Source organism: Pseudonaja textilis, chromosome 3 (assembly GCF_049901715.1).
Source record: "Pseudonaja textilis isolate UNSWEBS1 chromosome 3, rPseTex1.2, whole genome shotgun sequence".
In the NCBI taxonomy this organism is placed as follows: domain Eukaryota; kingdom Metazoa; phylum Chordata; class Lepidosauria; order Squamata; family Elapidae; genus Pseudonaja; species Pseudonaja textilis.
Window position 1 is genome coordinate 162932213 of NC_141992.1, and position 23202 is coordinate 162955414.

The 23202-nt window shown below is 39.9% G+C and overlaps 1 protein-coding gene across 2 annotated transcripts in view; it reads right to left on the reverse strand.

The window, feature by feature from the left end:
* TOX (thymocyte selection associated high mobility group box) overlaps positions 1–23202 on the reverse strand; it is a 215380-nt gene that overhangs the window by 97334 nt on the left and 94844 nt on the right. For both annotated transcript variants that reach the window (XM_026706175.2, XM_087931273.1), the window contains exon 2: positions 7947–8012. In XM_026706175.2, coding sequence (XP_026561960.1) covers positions 7947–8012 — 66 coding nt within the window. The remainder of the gene's footprint in view (positions 1–7946; positions 8013–23202) is intronic.

Consider the following 23202-nt stretch of genomic DNA (forward strand, 5'->3'; position numbering starts at 1 on the left):
AAGCCATTTAAACAATTTTGCTTTCAGCCATTAGACCGCTTGTACTTATTGTATGTAAGGACTATTATAAGTAGCTTTCCTGACTCTTCAGACATTTTTATAAACTGCAAGAAATATGTGAACTATTAAAAGATATAATTCTGGAACACAGGCTGCTGTGTGAGATGCCAATTTAAGACAACAACATAAACAATAGTAATCTGTGTGCTCAAGTGAAGCATCTTTTTAATTTTGAGTAATGAAGATGTCAAGCCAAATGCTAGAGTAGTTTAACTTAATTAGGTGTCCTATTTTCCAGGCAGCCTTTCATTTCCCATTGAAAATCCAGCTTGTATGCAAGGTAGAAAGAGTAATTTTATCTGTAATGAATACCTCTGGGATTATACAGAGTAATCATTTGAATGCTACACTGAAGACAGTTGGAGTAAGTAATTTGTGCTTGTTGAGATGCCAGATGCTAGGAGACTAAATAGATTAATCTGTGGAATGCTATTGTTATTGTTTTATTGGGTCAAGGGTCCATAGGTCAAGCTGCCTTTATAGAGGGGATCTTAACCATAAGAAACAGTTCACTACTACTGTCTAATAAGTTCCAAAATATTTTCATGCCACAAACAAACCTAAGCAGTAGCCTAACAATATTCAATCATGTTGTGTACAGTTAGTACTCTACTTACAAAAGTTCATTTAGTGATCATTCAAAGTTATCAGGGCACTGAAAAAAAGTGACTTTTAACCATTTTTCATACTTACAACCTTTGTAGGATCTCCATGATCAGGTGATCAAAATTCAGACGCTTGGCAACTGACTCATATTTATGACTGTTCCTGTGTGTTGTGGTTTGCTGGCAGCCAGTGCAGACAGCAACGGAATCAGTGAGAAAGAAAGGGGATCAGTCAGAAAGTCTGCAGAGGACTTGGATGAGGGTCCTGAGTCTGATGCATGGATGGGGCCAGGACCATCTGGGAAGGGTGCTGCCTTCGGAGCCTGGTAGCAGCAAAGCAGAGGACCCAGGGGAACCTGTTCCCAGTGCCCGTGTGCAAAGAGCTGCTAGAAGGCAAGAGCAGCTGAAACAAAAGAGGAGACTTGGGAGTAAGGCTGGGAGGTGATTGCCCGTCCCATAAAGGATAAAAGTCAGACATAAATGATGAAACCTTTGCAGGAAGCAAAGTAGTTCAATCAGTTCTGCATCCTCATTGAAGCTCCATGTACTTTGGTTGTTTTTTTCTTGTACTTTGGTTGGTTTCTTTTATAATTAATTGGATACTTCTGTTTTTGGCAGCATTCCACAGAACTGAAAAGTGTGTGCTTATCTTGGGGGATTGTTTAGGAGTAGTTCTGGCTGGGAATGGAAACAATTCCCAGCATTGCAATAAAATAGGTTTTGCTTTTAAAACAAGTTTGTGTTTAATTACGATTGATGAAGCCTGGGTCAGAACACTGTGTTCCAAGGTTACGTGAACACTTTTTGTGATCTTGTGACAAGCGAAGTCAAAAGGGGAGCCAGATTCACTTAACAACCATGTTACTAACTTATCAACTGCAGTGATTCACTTAAAAACTGTGACAAGAAAGATTGTAAAATGGGACAAAACTCATTTAACAAATGTCTCACTTAACAACAGAAATTTTGGGCTCAACTGTGGTTGTAAGTCAAGGACTACCTGTATTTCCTATGGTATGTTTTTTTCATTATGTACAATTGCTTTAGGAGATTTCAAGAAAACAAATTATATTTTATAATATGTACGTAAATACATAAAGGTGCTTATAATTTGATAAAAGAATATAGAAGAGTATGTTGTATATATTTAATAAAGAGACATATTTGTAGTAGATATTTGGTATATATCTAAGGATATATCATTGGAGTTCTAGAAAAATAAGCGTAAGAACGAATAACTGTTGCACTCTGACAGAACACTTATCATTTTATTTACTCACAATGAAATAATAGTTTGTTGCTTTTATTTGATTGAATATGATTTCACTGATTATTTTATTAACTGAAAAGCCAAATAGTTTGGCTGATAAGGATTGTATAGAACAGGGGTGTCAACTCAAGGACCAGGGGCCAGATCCGCCTGTGGGATATTTAGATCTGGCCTGCAGGGCCACCCTGGAAACAACAAAAGACCGGTGCCTCTGCCAGCAAAAGCGAAGCTTGTGAGGGCTGTATATATGACCCCCCAGCTCTATTTTTGCTGGAAGAGGGTTATAGGAGGACATCACAGCCAAAAACAGAGCTTTGGAACTTGTTTTCTCTGGCAGAGAGCTCAGGCTGCCACAGATATCCCTGACATGAGTGACGTCAAGCTGGCCATGCCTACATCGGCCCTCAAGGTCAAACACAACCCTGATGCAGCCCTCAATGAAATTGAGTTTGACATTCCTGGTTAGAGGTAAGGATATCTGTAAGGAACAGATATCAACATAAAAGGGAAAAAAAGTTAGGCTACAACATAATACATGCCTATTATACTGATTAAGAGAAAGTTGCTATATAAAAAAACCTATCTCTAATACACAAAGCCAATCTACAGTGCAACTGTAAAAGAAAATACATAGATAACATTGAATGCTGCATTATCGTATTAAAACAGTGAAAAGAATGAGAAATTCACTCATATGTGATTAATATTAACTTTTATACTGCTATCATCTATGAACATTAATTCCAACTGGGGGATGCTAAGGAAGAGTACATGGAGGAGGAGGAGCATCCTATCAATCAAGCCCAGCCTATCAGAGCTAAGTCTAAGCACCTCCCACTGCTGGATGCTTGGAGCAGCTCATTGGAGAACGAGCAATTTTTATATTTCAGGTTATCAGATGTCTAAAGATTTTTAAAAGTAATCAATCAGCAATGGGAAATATTTCTAACGTGCTCATTATTCCCTAATCAGATGTTTTCCAGATATATTGAATCCATTCCACCAAAATGGCCAAGCATCCTAGTCCTGGGAGAAGATTAACACATTTAGAGGACATCAGTATGAAAGACTATATTAAAATAATGTTTTCCCCTGGCTTGAGTTTGCAAGTTAACTCTGAAGAGTGTTCCGCATTAGAAAAAATTGCTTAGTCCCAAGTTTCTTTGTTATATTAATATATGGATAATATTGCCAGGAAGTTCTTATAGATGACAATAGAAAATTGCAACAAGGAGATGATAAAGAAATCTCTCCTATGTAAAAGTTTACTTCTCCTATGCTAAAAGTTTAACTATTAATAAAATTACTATATTTTGTTTGGTAAATGTATATATGAACATTAGCAAAATAATTGTAAAAGCTATCTATAGTTCTATGTAATTGTTGCTAGGAATATAATGTTTACATATATAAAATATACACCAGCCCAGGAACACCAGTCTTTTGGGACAAGCTAAAACAATATTAATTTTAATGGTACAGTTATACTTCTGGCTTATTTCCAAGAATGGCTGTCTGTGGAAATCATTTCAAGTCTAGTATTACAATCTTCCCTCGCAGCAACATCACAAGAACAGTAGTGAGCCATATGTTGCTACTTAGCAACTTAGTACGTAAGTCCCAAAGCATGTACTGATTTGAAAATTGAACAGAAATGATAATTGTCAAGTAATGCTGTAAGGCAAGTTGTCTTGGATTACCAAATTATACAGATGTTTGATGTTCGACTTTTCACAACTGACATGTGTGTTTTTATTTATGTTAGCCTTAAGGTGATAAATTGATTTTAAAAGTCTTAAAATAAGACACAAGGATTCTTCCATTAATATATATTCTAACAAACGGTTAGGAATGTTAAGATCACCTTTCATTTTAAAGCACATGCAAAATTTTAAATCATGCATAACTGTAGAAATAGGCTGCTAAAATTTAATTATTTTAAATGATACATTTATATCATGCTATCCAACAAAATAAGACATGAGTCTTATAACTAAAAATCAGTCACTCAGTAGTCCACTTAGCTCGATAATTTGTTCTCCTTTCCCCTCAGCACAGCTGCCACCAATCACCTCATAAGAATTCCTTAACAGAAATGGAGGAAGGAGCATGTCAACCACCACATAATTTTAGTCAGGTAGACTTTACCTTCGGATACTTCTGGCTAGCATTTTTCTGTTTGTTTAGATTTATTTAGACCTGCCACATCTAGTCTGCAAACAATCATTAAATGGGAGCAAAGAACATTTTCTGCATTATTTTATAGGTGGTAGCCCACATTTTAGCAACTCAGATCCAGTCTTTGTGGATTCACAACTCCTGGCCAAAGAGCTCGTTGGGGTCATGGCTAGGAGAGCCTCTGCACTGCGTACTGTGCCAGTTGCACCCATTCCTACATTGATGGGCTGTATTCACAGTTACCTATGCCAATCACGCTCAACTGGTTACAGTCATGGGCTCTACATGGAACTTCCTGTAAAGAGTATTGGAAGCTTTATCTGATGCCTATTTCCTGGTTTTTAATTTTTTGAATAATAGTTCTTATATGTTAACTTGTTCATAGTTTTAGAGTACACTTCACAGAGTTACATTTTCATGAGAGGGCACTCATATATGATGGGTAGATTAACAAATAAATAAACAAACAATGCCTCCAAACTACTTTGGGAGGATAGTAAACATTCTGAAAGGAGGTAAATAAATAATAAATGCTAAATGGTTAAATAAATCAAGATATCCGTCTTGCTTCCTTTCCCTTTTTAGGAATCCTCAATCTATTTTATATTCATGAATTAAAATATGTAACACAAAGCTTGTAAACTGTCTTTTTTACTTTAATTAAATATATGCATCTTAGGTAGAACAACAACAGAATGCAGGGATCATATTAGAAAATGCAGCTGTTTAGTACTGGTTCTTGTAAAGAGAAACATAATGATTCTCTGCAAAGTATCAGAGTTGCTTTGTAACATTTTGCATCTTAGGTAGAAGAACAACAGAATGCAGGGATCATATTAGAAAATGCAGCTGTTTAGTACTGGTTCTTGTAAAGAGAAACATAATGATTCTCTGCAAAGTATCAGTTGCTTTGTAACATTTTGTGCTTCTACACTTTCAAATAAATTCAATTAATCCTTTTGATTCAAAGCCCTAAAGATATAAGCAAGATGATGCCTAGTTGCTTTAATTTAAAATACAGCTAAACTTGTCAAAACAAGCTTTGGACACAAAGATATCTCTCCCAATTTTTACTCAAACATTTATATTCACAGTTACCAGAAAAATATAGATTCTCAGATAAGCAAGTTCAATCATACCAGTTCATTGTTTCAAAAGAATTGTTAATTGCCTCCGTCTCATTCCCTAATACTGAACAATATGATCTACTTTTGTAAAGGATCCTTATGTTATAAAAGAAATACAGAAAAGCTATAATTATGGCAGAAGTATGTTTAGTAGTTTTCAAATGTTCCACTTAAATAATATTTAAAATGCTGTTTTTTTAGGAATTCAACTTCTGAATAAGATGCTTATTGGAAAATATTTTTTTTTTAAAAAAATTAACCTACAATCTGGGGGAAACCATTTTTTGACGTGTTATATACAGCATTACTGGATCCCCTAGATGAGATTTGGTGATATTTCAATTACAGTGTTTTCTTTTCTTACTTCCCTAAATAACCCATTAGCTTATAAATAAACAACACATCAACAAATAACTTTCATAAATTAAAAAAGAGCATCGTAACTATATGCTTTTTACTTAAATTTAGTCCCAGGAACCTAGCTAACTTTTACAAACTTCTAATTACTGAATTACATCACAGCTATTTAAGGCTTACACCTATCATAACCAAAGCTCTCAACAAGCAGTTCCAGCTGAATCTGTGGATATAAACCCCAGGAGACACCATCCCAGAGTCAAATGAGGTGGATAAAAAACAGGCATTACCTGGACAGCTGGAGTAGCCAGATGGAAATAATATAAAGCCTCCCCATCCCTTACAAGTAGAGAGCAGAGTCTTTCCATCAGGCTTTGTGACAAACAAGGGAGTAAATCTCTTGATTAGTGGTAGCAGTCTAATTTAACTGGCAGTCCTGACCCATGTTCCCTTTGCTGAAAACGTCTGATCTTTGCTTCTTCTGTGAAATTCCTATGAACCTTGTTTATGTAAGAAACTTTGAATCTCTAACTTCTGGATTGACTGACAACTCTGGCATGGCTTTTGGAACCTTGAACTGATTTTGGACTATTCTTCTATACGCTCCTATTTAAAATGCAAATCATTCAGGCAAGTGTCTAAGACATCCTTTAAATGTTATCCATTGAGTAAATTATGAACTGCCATACCAATTGTGTGAGAGTAGTGAAACCAGTTTGGTGATATCATTTGGGGCAATTCACTAGAAAAAAAAGCAATTATATTTGGAAGAATTAATGGTAAAAGGAAACCAGGCTACCAATTAACACAGCATCAAAGTTGACCAGCCAGAGTATAGAACAATTCAAAGAAGTAGTGCAAGACTGGAAGATGTGGAAAGACCTGGCCAATAGAATTGCCAAGAGTCAGACACAACTGAATGGATATCATCATCACTAAAACCAGGACAGGACTCATGTGTATAAATATGGTAATTTGGTATCTCAGCTTGACCAATTCTAGAAAAAAACAGATTCCTACTGAAACATTTAGGGACCCTATTTAGATACTTCTAACAGAAGCATTAACTTATATCCACTTTCAATTCATTTTATTTTCAGCTCTTGGATAAAATTGTACACAGGAATGCTGTAATTGTTTATAGGCCAATTAAATAACATGTATATTATAGTGCATGATCTATGCATGAACAATGTAAACTATCAATCTGAAAAAAAATAGATGGTTGTACTTTTTCATCTATTTTTCACCATGGGCAAAAGTACACATTTATGAACATTAACTGAACATTAACAGTGCATTGTCTGCAATGTCTAGATGCACCAACGAACCAATGGTTAGCACTTGCTTGGAGCTAAATATTGGTCAATGGAATGCAAGGGAAGTTGGATTTAGTTTCCTTGTGACTATGTAGGGATTTTAGGCTGACCCCTCTTATCTCTGTGCCTCCTACATTTTTACATAAAAGCAACATTCTGAGTCAGATGTTAGTAAAATCTTTGCTTTAATAAACTGACTTTATGTACTGCTATGATTCTATATTGCCAATGTTGCCTAATCCTTAAAAGCTTGGGTTCTTCCAATGACATGATATGGCACAAACAAAAGAAATTACATTAATGCTGCATTAATCATGTGATCTCTTTTTCAAAGGCATGGCAGGATATATTTTTAATGGCCACTAAATACTATCTAAATAAAGGTATCATATTTAAAACAATTATGCTATTAATAACCATTTATTAGCAATGGAAGACTATTATCTTTATTCTTCGTGGTATACCCACATGTGATCAATTATTTGCTGACTTATTTCTGGATTAGCTGGACCTTCCTCCCAGGTTAGCAGGCCTTTTCTGAATAAGAGAAACAATGGATTGGAAAGCACTTAGATACCATGACTTCCCACTTATGACAATCTCTCCATCATCCTTCAAATCTGAACCAGCCATTTTGTCAACTAGGTCTGCATACAACAGTAAAGCAATAGACAATAGTCTAGCACATGTGGCAGACAATGATTAACTTATCTGCAGCTAGATAAACAAATAGCAGGCACCTGTAAAGATTACTCTCCAAAGGTATAACAACTGTTTGGTAACGATCATGCTGGCAAAACAGCTGCTTCCATTCTGGAGCACAAACAAGGTAGTGTCTTCAGCAACTGTCAACTCTGGTGCTTTATCAGTGCTATCTCATTAGCTAGGAAGAAGGCTTAAATGCTTTGTTTATAAATTATGATTATTTCTGATTGCAGCAGTTACTGATAGTGCCATTCATTTGCAATGCAATTCTTTGAATTTGTTTAATTACAATTTGAAACAAGACAGAGAAGATTAATTAACCCACCTGGCTGGCTGGCACATACTCCTGGCTCGGCTCTGTCATACTCATGTACATATTTTCACCGTCAAACTGCAAATAGAAAAAATAAAATAAAATATAAATCAACAACTTTTAACGCTTCTAGCAAAATGTGATAGCTATAATAATAAAAAATAAATTACAGCTTGCTTTGAAAGGCTGTTTCTGTTGTCATCCTTATTGACCCTGGATGTCAGTGATTAGAGGTAATTAGTGCTCTAGTAATTACAGTAAGCAATGAATGGTTTCTTTTCATCTGCAATCTGTTTTAAAACAAAATGGCTCATTTTCAATACCATGTATATATACTGCTGTTAGGCTAATGAAGTAAAATGTGACTTGAACATTTCTGATGAGGAAAAAGTATGATAAAACCATAAATGTTCTTAATATTCTGGATTTTGATCCATACCAAAATCAACCCATTATTGTACCTTAATGTATCATCCATTTAGAAAAAAAGGAAAAACAGTAAATCTTCAAAATATTTCAGGCAAATTTATCAAAACAGTTAAAGATCAGGAATAAAACATTTTTCTAATAGAATAAAAATAACGGTCTGTATTGTTATAAATGAAATTACCATGACAGAAAACTAAGATAATTTATATATTTTCTTCCCTTAAATACAGATTAATGATTAAACTTAAATGTAATCAATCAATTCAACAATTAAACTGATAGCATATTAAAAAAAAGTATTCATGCCTATTGTAATTCACTTTTTTTTTTAAACTGACAAAACTCATGTGGCAGGTGATTAAATATATTTTTATCTAATACCTTCAAAAATACATTTGGTATACCTTAAACTTTCCTAATATTATAGAGTACCACCACCTAGATTGAATGAATTATTTGCAAAAATAATTATACTGCAATGAGGTACTCCATAATTTTTTTAGGACATTAGAGTTCTGTTCATATATAACTGACCAAACTTGTCTTATGTTGCCTATATTAATGGACAGGAAAATTGGAACAAAGTCTGGTTTTCAGAAGTCATGGTTAAATAAGATGTCCAGACCACTATATATATAGTTTATCTTTAGAAAAATATAGAAGATTCCCCCAGATTATTTTTATAAAGACAGTAAAGAACTTAGTTCTGTAACTGAAAAAATTTCCTGACTCAGATTGATAAGAATCTTTTTTTTAAAGTTCCACTGGAAGGATATTTTCGAAAGCCTACAAAGCTAAAACTACTCTCTTTTGTAGAGCTGTTGAAATGTTTAATCTTTTAAATGGAGAGAAGGCTGGCAGGTTCTCTTATCTTTTAAAGTTAAAGCAAAGACTAAAACTCAGAACCTTTGATCAATCAATCAACATTCAAGCTTTCTGAATGACTTTGTTCCAGTCTACATATTGCCTCTAGCTTTTCTTGCACAGAGTTGGTATCTGCAACACTAAGGCAGAAATAGTGAAATAGAAATTGTATATCTGGCTGAGTAAAACTCTGCATTATGTTACATGTTCAGTATGATGCTGGGCCTTGCTTTTATGCAAAGATAATAAGGTATATAGGGAACACCATACATTGGTAACAGAGACCACAAAATTAATGGCAAGTGGAAATTAGGAAAAAAGATGTGGAAGGCATTTGCAACATATTTTTTAAAGAGAAATCTTTTCCAAGGGAGAGAGGGGAGAGAGAGTGGGGGAGGGAGGAAGAGAGGGAAAGAGAGACTGAAGCCCAAAATATCTGTGTTTGACAAGGCAAAGAAAATGAATGATCACAGATCATTCAGTACCTCATTATATACAAGATGATCAGGAGACACTGAATGCTGAGTTCCGGTTTGCAGCGCTTCGGCGGCAGACAGGAATCTGCGATCGTGCACGGTTTCTGCCTGGGCTTGCTGCTAGAGCACCCCGAGCCACTTGGCTTTGGGGCTAAGCCACCCGTAGAGGTGTGCGAAGAGGGGGGAAATTCCAGCAGGGTCGAGAGAAGCCGCATCTTTCCTCCCCAGCCGGCTAAACTCCCTTTCCCAAAGGCAGTAGAGCGGCGGTCAGAAATGGCCACCTCAAAGAAGCACTCAGCCGGAAAAGAAAGTGCAGGAGGAAGTTAAGAAGTGAAAGTTTTTGCTGACAGGGACAAGAAGCAACAACTGAGATACCCTGGAATTTAAGTCTTATAAAAGATACATCGCTCCCAAAGAAGATTCGGAAGTAGCGAATGAACGTGAAAAGGGAAAGTTTTTTTTTTTTCTCACTCTCCTTCCTTACGTTGACAGCAGATGAATGAAAAATTGGAAAAATCCGCTTTGGCACCATCAGGTAATTAAACTGGATTAAATGCCAAGGGGACAATAAAGATTTCTGAACACTTAAAAAACTTTTTTTTTTTTGCTGTAAGTGGGAGAGGAAAAGAATAAGAGCAAGATTTGGCTGGAGGAGGCTGCTTGGAATTTAAAAGAATCTAAAGTTAAATTGTAACAAGACTTCTAAAAGATACATTTTAACTGGAACTTTATAACTAAATAGTAACCCCAGGAAGAGAAAGTGAAAAAAGAAGAAAGGTTAAATGAAATAGCTTGTGTGTATTTGGATTGTTTGGTGACTCTGGGACTTCTGGAAACTATATTTGAATGATTAAAAACAATTGGGTGGTTGTTTAAAATTTTTTTTACAATGGCATCACTTGTGGATGAACTGAAAATGGAATTCAAAAAATATAAAGAAGAGGAACAAGAAGGGAAGGGCTCTTTTGGCTCTGTTTTTCATTTCTTAGAAATGGCGATCTGCACCTATGAGAAGCTACAAGAAAAGACTGCACAACAAGAGGATTGGGACAAAGAAGAAGCCACCTTTAATGAACAAGTAACTGTATCTGAGGAAGAAAGGGGAAAGGGGGGAAAGAGAATGGAGAATTTAAGACCTAAAAAAACAACCAAAAAAGGGAAAAATAAGGTGAAAAGTGGATATAATGTCAGAAAGCAACAGAAAAGGGGAACACAGAAGAGGGAAATAGAGATGGAGAAACAAGGGGGTAAAAAAGGTACAGTGAAGAAACAAGGGAGGAAGAGAAGTTACAAAGATTTGGAGCAAGATGTAAAGAAACAGGACTTATTTAGAGATAATGGGTAAAATGTAACTGAAAATGAGATTCTGCAAAGGTACATAAGATTGTATTGTTATATTTGTATTAGAAATAATGTTAGAAAATTGGAACAATATATGATTAAAATGGGATAAAATACTTAGTGTAATTTAGTGAAACTTTTTTTGAACAAAATAAATGAAATGAAATAAATGAGAGAATTGAATTAGGAAGGAATGGAAACATTTTAATTACACAATGTTTTAAAATATAAGTGAAATGTGAGGGGAGTAACTACACAAAATGTATAAGTGTTCCCATAGAAGCATGATACCTATTTGAAAAGTAATGTGTAAAATGTTTAAGATTTAAATGAATATTAACTTTAATGATGGAGTTGAACTGGTATGGATTGTTGTTTTAATTATATTAAACATTTATAATTTCTTCTTTTTTAAAAATATAGTGTGTAGCTTTAGAATGTACTAAGCAGAATCTGAATGAGTTATTGTATTATATTAAGTGTTATAAATTTAGGGGAAAGATATAAAGGAGTCATACTCCAATCAGTGATTACAGGAGAAATTTTGTTTTAATGAGAAAAGATAATAGACAGTTGAAACAGGACAGACAAAGGATATAAGTATAATGATTTAAATTGAGATGAAAAAAATAAAATAGAATTAAGAGAGTTAAAAAAGGGGAGAAGCTATATAGAAAATGTAGAATGGTAATAAGATATGGAATGGTATATAAAAATGAGCATGAACTTGAATTTGTATCTGTACGAAGAGATGTAACCCGGGATCAAGCTGCTTTCAAAAAAGATGTTTTATGTTTTCATGTTTTGCATTTTGTTTGTTTATGGTTTTTTTTTTAATTAATAAAACTTTGGGGGGAAAAAAGGAGACACTGAATGCTAATGAAACTCAACAACTAGTATGGTTCTCTGTCACTGTGGGGAGCATAGCAGAACATTTGGTTGAAATGATAGGGAAGGAGATTCAGAAAGGGCGTTGGTACTTACCTGATACACCCGTTTTCTGTGAGCTGTGAAGAGCATCCAGTGATGGGAAGGTGCTTCAGTCCTTTCTAGGAAGGCTGGGCTTAAAATTGAGGACACTCCTCCTCCTCCACGAGACTCCTCCTTAGCGTCCCCAGTTTTGCGAAGCCAAGGTATTGATACCCTATATGCTTAAGCCTATGTAATAACCCTGGCCGGAACAGACCCATTAACAGATGGAATAAAAGGGAGGGGCTGGATGCTCTTCATAGCTCACAGAGAATGGGCGTATCAGGTAAGTACCAACACCCTTTCTCCCATGAGCTGTTCAGAGCATCTAGTGATGGGACATACCAAAGCTTGGCACAGTCCTAAGGGAGGGACTCCATCTGGGTTGCAGACCTAATTGTCTCTGAAATAACTTGCTGCAAAACTCGCCTACCGAATGAAGCCTCAGCAGAAGCAAATATGTCAATTTTATAATTTCTAATAAATGGAGATGGAGAAGCCCAGGTTGTAGCTCGGCAAATCTCCTCTATTGTAGCTTGGGTCGCCCATGTTGCTGTGGTGGCTGCACTCCTGGTGGAGTGAGCGGTAATGCCTTGGGGCACTGGAATCGAGTGAGAGTCATACGACTTAGAGATGGTGGCCCTTAGCCATCTACCTATGGTAGAGGGGGAAACCTTGCACCCCAGAGTGTTAGGCTGAAAGGGCACAAAGAGGGCTTCTGTCTTTCTGGAGGGCGCCATGCACTTTATGTCTAAGGCTCTTCTTACGTCCAAGCGGTGCCATTGGTGTTCGAGCCTGTGTGATGGATATGAGCAAAAATTTGGGAGCACCAGCTCTTGAGCTCTATGGAATGCCGAATTAACTTTTGGAATGAAGGAGGGATCTGGTCTGAGAACCACTCTATCTGAATGGAAAATGCAGAGATCTTTGCGCACTGATAATGCAGCTAGTTCAGAGATTCTTCGGGCAGACGTAATTGCTATCAGGAAAACTACTTTGTAGGTTAGAAATTGAAGCATCATGGTCCTTAGTGGCTCGAAGGGACCTGTAGTAAGGGCCAATAGTACCTTATTTAAGTCCCAAGTTGGATATCAGTGAACTACGCGGGGGCCTCAAGTTCTTGGCACCGCACAGAAAACTGCACATGCGAGGGTACTGAGATATGGAGGTAAGATCATCCCAAGATATGACCAAAGCCAGGGCCGCCACCTGTCTCCGCAGAGTCTTGGGTGATAACCCTTTGTTTAGGCCCTCCTGTAAAAATTCTAATAACTGCTCTACTGATAGGGAAGTGGGGTTGATCTGAACCTTCTGACACCAATGGCAGAAGCTAGACCAGGTGGCCTCATAGATTCAGTTCGCCAAAGGACGTCAAGCCAACTGAATAGTGTGAATAACTTGAGTAGAAAGGTGTTCATCTCTCAGATGTCACTGTTCAACTTCCATACGGCTAAGTTTAGCCATTGGGGTTCCGGGTGTAGCACTGGGCCTTGAGATAGCAATATGACCAATGATGGGATCTTCCATGGTGGTACCGTCAAGAGGTCCTTCAGGTCCGCGAACCATGCTCATCTTGGCCAATAAGGAGCCACTAATAGCAGGTCCGTTTTTTTTCCAGCAACTTCTGAATCAATTTGGGGATCACAGGGAGGGGAGGAAAGGCGTATAGCAGTCCAGTGGGCTAGTGACATCTGAGGGCATTCATGTCCTCCTCTCCCTGCAATGGGTAGCGAGAAACGAATCGGGGAAGCTGTGCATTGATTGGGGAGGCAAACAGGTCGACTACCGGTTGGCCCAACCTCTGAATAGCCTCCAGAAAGATCTTGGGGTCCAGACGCCACTCTGATTGTCCAATGTGGCTCTGCTGAGCCAATCCGCTTATACATTCGCTACTCCAGATATGTGCTCCACCTTTAGAGAGAGAAGATGGATTTCGGCCCACAGGAATAGTCTTTCTGCTTCCCTCATTAGTAGATTGGAATGAGTGCCCCCTTGTTTGTTGAGATGGACCTTTGTAGTTACATAGTCTGTTAAGACGAGCACATGTTTGCAATGGAGATGCGGAAGGAACTGTCGAAGTGCCAAGTCACTGCTCTCAGTTCTAGCCAGTTGATATTGTGTGCCTTCTCTGAATCCATCCAAAGGCCTTGCGCTGTATGTGATTGGAAGTGGGGGCCCTATCCCACTAGACTGGCGTCTGTTGTAACGATCGACCTGTGTGGATCCTTGAAAGGGCATCCCTTGTTGATTTCGGCTCATGTCCACCATCGTAGAGACCTGAGAACGGTTGATGGAACTTTTACACAAGTCCTGGTGTCGTCTCTCCCGGCGCGTTGGTATGGCAACAGGAACCATTGCAGGGTTTTTGCATGGAACCGGGCCCAAGGGATAATAGAAATACAAGAAATCATTTTTCCGAGCAATTTAGAAAGGAGACATAGTTGTACTTTCCTAAGAGTTCTGATCTGTTGAGCCAAATCTCTAATGCTTTCTTGTCTGTCAGAGGAGAGGAAAACTTTGCCTTTCAGGGTGTCAATGATGGTGCCTAGGTGAATGAGTCTAGTAGAGGGTGTTAAATGACTTTTTGACCAATTGATTGAGAACCCATGTTGTTGTAGGGTTACAAGTGTAGTTTGAGTTTTGAATTTGCTTGATTGATGGAAGATGCCAGAATAAGAATGTCATCCAAGTAGCATTGAAGTTGGATGGACCTATCTCTGAGTGATGCTGCCAAGGCAGCCAAGACCTTTGTAAAAGTTCTGGGAGCTGAAGCTAGGCCAAATGGGAGAGCAATATATTTGTAATGGACGTCATTGCAACAGAAACGAAGGAATTTGAAATGTGAGGACCTAATTGGGATATGTAAGTAAGCTTCCGTGAGGTCTATGGAGGTAGGGACATCGGTTTTTTTGATGCTAAGTAAGATGGATTGGAGAGTGGTCATTTTAAATTTTCGGTAAACTAAATATTGGTTTAGATGTTTTAAGTCCAGGATTGCCATCCATCACCCTGAACTTTTAGGGATCGTGAAGAAGTGCGAATAAAAACCAAGACCGTTTTGATTAGAAGGGACAGGTTGTATGGCCCGGATCTCTAGTAGATGTGCTATGGCTGTGTCCATGAGAAACCTTTTTTCTGCATCCCTGGAAATTGGGGACTTCATAAAAAAATCCAGGGGGGTGCAGCTGAACTCCAGTGCCAGACCAAATCGTACTGTGTTCCTGACCCATGTGTCAATGTAGAGGAGTCCCATTGGTCGGCAAACCTTTTTAGGCGACCGCCAATGGGAATCTCGTTGTGGTTGTTATTTGGACCTGTGGAAGGGCCTAGATCCTGTTCCTCGAAATTGTCTCCTAAGATGGAGTCCCCTTCTGTATATGTCCCCAGGTTCAACTCTATCTGTCTGTTATCTGAATCCAGGCTGTCTTTGAAATCTTGGATAGTAGGGTTAGTAGAAGGGGTGAAAGGAACCCCTACAAAAGGGCTGTGGTGATCTGAACTCTGATCAATGAAAAAGAGAGGGAAGAATTTTCTTTTTGGTTCTGGTTTCAATTAGGAGGGTTCAAGCGCACTGCCAAATAGTTTGTTCTCCGAGATGGGAGCTGAGGCAAGCCTCCACTTGTGCTTGACATCTGCCTGCCAATGCCTGAGCTGAAGTAACTTTCTAGCCACAATTTGGGAAGCAATGGCCCTAGAGGAAAATTTAACTACATTGAAGATAGCATCTACCGAAAACTCTGTAGCGGCAATTAATTTAGCCACATCTTGATGTGCCCTAATGCTTGAGGCTGGAATGGTATCCCTCAGGTGGCGGAGCCATTTGAGAGATGATCTGGTGAAAAAGGAGGCAGCTGTGGCTTCTCTGATGGCCCATGCATCCGAGATGTGTGCCCTGCAGAGGGCTAATTCCACCCACTTTTCCTCAGGCTTGAGAGCCTCTTCAGCTTCACTTGGGATGGCTGAGGAAGATGCAAGTGCAATGATAGGCTCGTCCACTTCTGGAGTGTTTAGAAATTTAGAGAACTCGGGTGCCAAATTATAGTATTTTTTATCATGTCCTGTGGGAGCGGGATATGAGGCTGCTGCAGCCCATTGTTTTTGTACTAAATTGGAAAACATGTGGCACAGGGATAACCTCTGCCTCAGTGACTGGTTGAAAGAATATGAGATCCTCTGCTTCCCCTGGAGTATTTGGTAAGGGAGGGATACTCGTATTACCCAGCCGTGCGGTGTTCTTGGCCTTAAACAACAGGGATTTAAATAATTGTGGGTGGAATAATCCTGTAAATACAGGGAGGTCAGGTGAGAGACCTTCATCATCAGACATCCCCCTTTCTAGCGGATCTACCTCTGACAATACCTGGTCAACTGTGTGTACCGACCCCTTCTCCATTTGATCCATTGGATCCCCTTGATCTCCCATATCCTGTGTGTACTGAGGGTCTCTGACAGTGGGCAATGATAGTTCTGCAGGGGGGGGTACCTTATGAAGATGTGAATCCGTGATGCCCAGAGATCGTTCAGAAAGAGATCTGCAAACCAAAGCTGCCCTTCTGGATAGCTAGCTCCATCCACGCCCTCATGTTGACAGGGATTTCCTCCAGAAGTTCCTCCCTTTTTCTGAGGCCAGCTGCAGTTGGCATGAATGTTGTCTCTGGGGCCCTCCTTGGGGAGAGAATGTTAGAAAGAGCCTCCTGGGGAGGTTGTATTGATATGCTGCTCCTTCTGGATAAATCCAGAGGGGCAGTTGGAGGGTTCTGGGCCTGTGAGGTAGAGGGTATGATGAGTGGTGAAGAAGTAGGCTGTACAGCTGCTTGTGTACATTTTTCCACCTGCCTTTCTAATGCCTAATGGCATCTGTGTGCATCTTTCTCTGCTGCCTTAGAGGTCTTTTTGGGCTCCGTGGACTTATCTCTATTTTTAGCAGTTAGTCTAGATCTGGAGTTGTAGCTGCTGGCCATGGTAATGCCTTTGATAGCAATGGAAAGAGGCTATGAAATTAGGTGGCTGGAACACCTAGAGGCCTGCTCCCTTAAGGGGCAGGGGATCCTGGAATAAATGTGAAACAAATGTTGTTTCCTTGTTCTGTTTTGCTTTGTTATCTATCTATCTATCTATCTATCTATCTATCTATCTATCTATCTATCTATCTTTTAATAACTTAAAGATTTGTAGAATTTAAGTCAATCAAGTCAATTTTTGAATAAAGTATTTTTAATATCAAATATCTCCAGAACACCCCCCTCCAGACCTGGCACCTATATGAGGGCACAGAGGTCTATAACTGATAATTAGATCAGTTTAGCTGCACTTATTCCCTGTGGAATCCAGCAGTTCAAGTCCTCTATCATCCAGTGGACTGGTGGCAGGGACTCCTCCTTCCCAGATCCCCAAAAAGGGAACCCTTGTTGGGTAACTTTCCTCACAGACAAAAACAATTACTCAGCAAATTTAACCATGCGGCCTTTAAAATGCTGGCTGTGTGGCAGAATGAAAACGAAAGCAGCTATCACCGCCCAGCCTGCTGAAAGCAAAACCGCTCAGCGGGAAGGCTCAGGGGCTAATTCCCTGCCCTGAGGTGTTCTGCGGGGAAAGCCTCGTAATAAAAAGGGGAAAGGGCTGCACTTTTAAATGGAAGCTTCAAATCTCGAAGGAACAGAGCATTTATTCAGCCAGCTGGGAGATCGGAGAGATAAGCCTTGTTTAAGGCAGCGTCTCTGAAATGAGAGGCTTTTAGCCTCTGGGCAGATTGGAAAGATAAGCCTCCCTGTTTATGAGGCTTTAGCCTTGGTAGGCCGGAATGTAAAAACAAAATGAAACAAAACAAAAAACCTGAGCGAAATGACTTTTGGAGGTTTCCAGGGGGGTGGTTGGTGACAGAAACTATGGTATTACCTGACCTGAGAAATAAATCAGCTAAATCAGCTAAATCGCCAGTGTTCTGTTCCGACCAGGAAAACAATAACACAACCTGTCTGAGAAAGGCTGAGCTAAAACTGGGGACACTAAGGAGGAATCTCGTGGAGGAGGAGGAGGAGTGTCCTCAAGTTTAAGCCCAGCCTTCCTAGAAGGGACTGAAGCACCTTCCCATCACTGGATGCTCTGAACAGCTCATGGGAGAAAATATATTACAGCAATTTTTCTAAGGTTGAGAAAAATTCTAACTGGTAGAAAAGGTTGCTTCCTAAATCAGTATCTTTCTCTTCATTGGAGATTTTTGTGACATCACTCGTTTGTCCCATAAAACTTGGCATTGTGATTTGCAAAACAGGACTTTGCAACTGAGTGGTGCCTCAGTCAAAATTGGAACAGCTACTCAAGTGGCATGGCAACATGGGAACAGCAGAGCACTGAAGATGCCAAATTTCATATTTATTCATTTTATTTTAAGATATACAGATTTACCCTATTGTGATTCTAAGTGGTGTATCCCAGGAAAAGTAATAATAATGAAGATTAATAAAATAACAATAAATACAGTAGTAACACCAATATAATTATCTGGCACTGAAAATTTTCATCATAAATCAATCAGCAAAGCCCTTCTGGAAGATCCAAATTTTTATAATCCTTCATTCTCTTTCATTGTATCTATTAATATATGGGACCCTCAGCAATCAGTCTGTCTTCACTCAGATTGGGTGAGTGGAGCCTCAAATGAGATAGTAAAAAACAGCAAATTTCAAATTTCATAATTACTAGTAGTTTATAGGGTAGAACTTCAAATATAATATATTCTTATCTGGAAGAAGTCTCCATTGAATTAAATCATGTGTCTATATCAGTTTGTAAAACAACATTCAACTAGATAGTATATGAATTTCATTTATAGACAAAACACACAAGTTCTAATATGAAGTAATAACAATAACAAGGTTAAAAACTACTCAATTTCCAGCCATCATTTTTCTCATTTCTTATTTTAATTTATCTTCTCTGTTACAAACTAACATTTGAAAGTTATCTGCTTTGAAGATTGAGCAAATTATTGGATCTGCTCTGAAAAAAAATCATAAATTCTTAAGTCTCTCAATTGAAGTGATCAATATCAGTTTTCCTTACTTTAGAAATGTGAATGTGCAGAGCAACAAACTTTTCTTTGGCCCAGATTGCAGTGTGACAAATTTCAGTTACTGGTGCCTGTGTGACCCACGCTGTCGATGTTGCTGCACTCCTTGTTGAATGAGCCATTATGCCCCTGGGCACCTGTGATTGAGTCTGATATGTTTTCGCTATCACAGCCTGTAGCCAACGGCCAATTGTGGAAGATGAGACCTTGCATCCCTGAGTGTTGGGCTGAAATTATACAAATAAGGCTTCCGTTTTTCTAAAGTTGCCGTGCGGTGAATATATATTCGCAATGCTCACCTGACATCAAGCTGATGCCATTGTAGTTCCAACCCTTGGGACGATCTGGGACAAAAATTAGGAAGTATCAGCTCTTGTGCCCTGTGAAAAGCAGAGTTAATTTTGGGTATAAACGTAGGATCAGGACGAAGGACCACCTGGTCAGAATGGAAGGCACAAAGATTTTGTCTGATCGACAAAGCTGCAAGTTCCGAAATACGACGAGCGGAAGTGATCGCTACAAGGAAAACTACTTTATCTGTCAGAAATTGGAGACTTGATGATTTCAAGGGTTCAAAAGGGCCCTTAGTGAGTGCAACAAGGACCTTGTTAAGGTTCCAGGTGGGATAACAGTTATACCGCTGGTGGGCATAAATTTGTGGCTCCTCAAAGGAAATTCCATATGCGTGGGTGATGGGAAAGAGATAATAGATCTTTGCAAGTGATAACTGATGCCAAAGCCGCCACCTGTCTTTTCAATGTATTAGGTGATAATCCTTTGTCAAGCCCCTCTTGTAAGAACTCTACCCACAGATGGAGCTAGGATTTGAGCCACAGATGGAGAGATGGGATCAGTTTGAGACTTGGTACACCATTTGCAGAAACTGGACCATGTGGCATTGTAAATGCAAGTTGTTGAGGGGTGTCTGGCGGCTTGAATGGTGGTGATAACTCTGTTGGAAAACTTTTCACTCTTCAGACGACTCCGCTTAACCTCCAGATGGTCAGGTGCAACCATTGAGAGTCCGGATGTTGAAGGGGTCCCTGGGTTAGCAAGACCCTGTCCAGCAGAATTCTCCATGGTGTTGATATGGATAGACTGCGGAGGTCTGCAAACCACGGCCGTCTGGGCCAGTAAGGAGCTACTAGAAGCAGCTCCACCCTCTCATCTAGCAGCTTCTGGATGACCTTGGGAAGCAGTGGAAATGGCAGGAATGCATACAGAAGTCCCGGGGGCCAACGGCAGTAGAGCGAATTGAAGTTCTCTGCTCCTTGAGAGGGGTACCTGGAAAAAAATCTCAGGAGCTGAGCGTTGAGGGGGGAAGCGAACAGGTCTACCACCAGGTGTCCAAATGTCCTGCCACATCTTGAAACAGGGTCAGATGGAGGTGCCACTCCGATTGATTGATCCTGGCCCTGCTTAGCCAGTCTGCCTGTGTATTCGACAGTCCCGAAATGTGCTCTGCTCTGATGTAAAGTAGGTTGCTCTCCGCCCAATGACACAAGCACTCTGCTTCCCGCATGAGGTGTTTCGACTGTGTGCTCCCGTTTGTTTATGTGAGCTTTTGCTGTTAGGTTGTCGGTTAATATGTGTTGATTATGTACCTGTGGAAGGAAGCTGTGGAGAGGCAGGTGTACTGCTCAAAGCTCCAGCCAGTTTATGCTGCATGACTGTTCTATGGAGGACCAGCGGCCTTGGGCTGTGAGCGATTGAAAGTGAGCTCCCCATCCAAACAGGCTGGCATCAGTGGTGATGGTAAGTCTGTGGGGCTCTTTGAAGAGACAACATCTGTTTATGACTGGTCTGGTCCACCAGTGGAGTGAGGACCTCTGATGGAACCTTGACCTTGTATTTGGAGTTGCTTCGGACGGATCGCTGGAATCGATCCGAACAGGAACCACTGGAGGGATCTAGTGTGGAGGCGGGCCCAAGGAATAATAGATATACATGAAATCATCTTGCCTAACAATTTTGATAGGTCAGCTAGGGGTACCCTTCTTTGAACTCTGATCTCCTTAACTAATTGATGGATGCTCTTTTGTCTATCTGGTGAGAGGAAAACTTTGCCTTCCACTGTATCTATGATTGCCCCCAGATGGATTAATTGAGTCAACAGTGTTAACTGACACCTTTTCCAATTGATTGAGAACCCATATAGTTGTAGGGATTGTAATGTGGTCTGAGTATCTGAGTGCTTGATGAACGGAAGATGACAAAATTAATATACCATCAAGGTAACACTGGAGTTATACAGGTACACGTCAGAGATGAGCAGCAAGAGCTGCAAGAACCTTTGTGAAGGTCCTGGGGGCAGATGCTAGTCCTAAAGGAAGAGCCACATAGTCAAAATGGTGGTTATTATAACAGAATCATAGAAATTTATAGTGGGAAGGCCAAAAAGGAATATGTTAGTATGCCTCCATCAGATCTATGGATGTAAGGACGTCACCTTTTCTATTGCTGAGTAAGATGGATTGCAGAGTGTGCATTTTAAACTTGCGATATACTAAGAATTGGTTAAGACGTTTCAAATCTAAAATTGCTCTCCAACCTGCCCGAACTTTTGGGAACAACAAAAAGATGTGAATAGAAACTTTGCCCTCGTCGTTTGGTAGTTACTGGTTGGATGGCTCTTATGTCCAGTAAGTGTTGGATAGCTGTTTCCATAAGATTTTGTTTAACCAGATCTCTGGAAAGAGGGCAGGACATAAAGAAGTCTGGGGGAGTGGATTGAAACTCTAGTGCCAGGCCAAATCTGATCGTGTCTCTGACCTAGGAATCAGACGTTAAGGAGTCCCACTAGTCCACGAATAATTTAAGGTGGCCGTCAATGGGAGTCAGGTCCATGGAGTTATCTTGGATGCTGGAAAGGTCTATTTCCTGCTCCTCGGAAGGATCTCTTGGACTGGCCACCACTTCGGTTCCTAAACCTGAAGTCGGACCTCTCTGGCTGCTGCCCTGGTTGGAAAGATGGGGTCTCTGGTATCTGGTTGAAAATAGTCCCTGATAAAAGGGCTGAAAGGATCCCTTCCGAAAGGACAGAGGGTTTCTAGGATTTGACTTCTGAAAAAGGGAAGGTAGAATTTTCTTTTTGTTTCGAGTTTCGATAAGTAGCGGATTGAGGGAAGGGCCAAACCGTCTGTCTCCCATAAGAGGAGATGAAGCCAGCTTGCATTTGTGCTTAATATCCGCTTGCCAATGTTTTAACCATAGTAAGCGTCATGCTGTGACATGTGAAGTAATGGCTCTGGCTGAAAACTTAACTGCATGAAAGGTTGCATCAGCTGAGAATTCAGCGGCTGCAATCAGTTTTGCAATGTCTTGGTGTGCTCTAATGTTGGAATTGGAGACATGCTCCCATTAAGAGCCGGAACCATCTGAGAGAAGAACGGGTAAAGAAGGAAGTGGCCGTGGCCGCTCTGATAGCTCACGCATCAGACTGATGGGCCCTGTGTAGGGCCAGCTTGGCCTGTTTTTCCTCCAGCTTTAATGCCTCCAGCGCTTCACTGGGAATGGAGGACGAGGATGCTAATCCCACAACAGGTTCATCTACCTCGGGAGCATTCAACAATTTTAAGAAATCAGAGGCCAAATTAAAGTATTTCCTGTCATAACCCATGGGGGCAGGGTACACTGCTTGCAGAAGCCCACTGTTTCTGTACCAGGTCTGCAAACATGTGAGGAACTGGAATCACATCTGCCTCGACTACCAGTTGGCTGAAAATTAGATCTTCTGGTCCCTCTTCTGAAGGAGTTTGTCCAGGCGTGCAGTGTTTTTGGCCTTAAACAATAGCAATTTGAATACTTGTGGGTGGAATAAGCCTGTAAATACAGGTTGGTCAGGAACAAGGCCCTTATCCTCAGATATCCCCCTCTCTAAGGGGTCCGCTTCTGAAAGGGCTGGGTCACTGTCATGCACTGATCCCGATTCAATCTGTTCCATCGGATCAATGTGCTCTACCTCTTCTGTCTCCTCCTCCTGCGGCCCTTGGAGGAGCATATCCCCTTGAAACTGTACCTGGGTATAATGTTGCTCTGACCTGGCCAATGATCGAACTGATTGTGAATCATATTTAGCAGGTGCAGGCTCATCCCTAGTCAGAACTGCATGTTGTAGGCC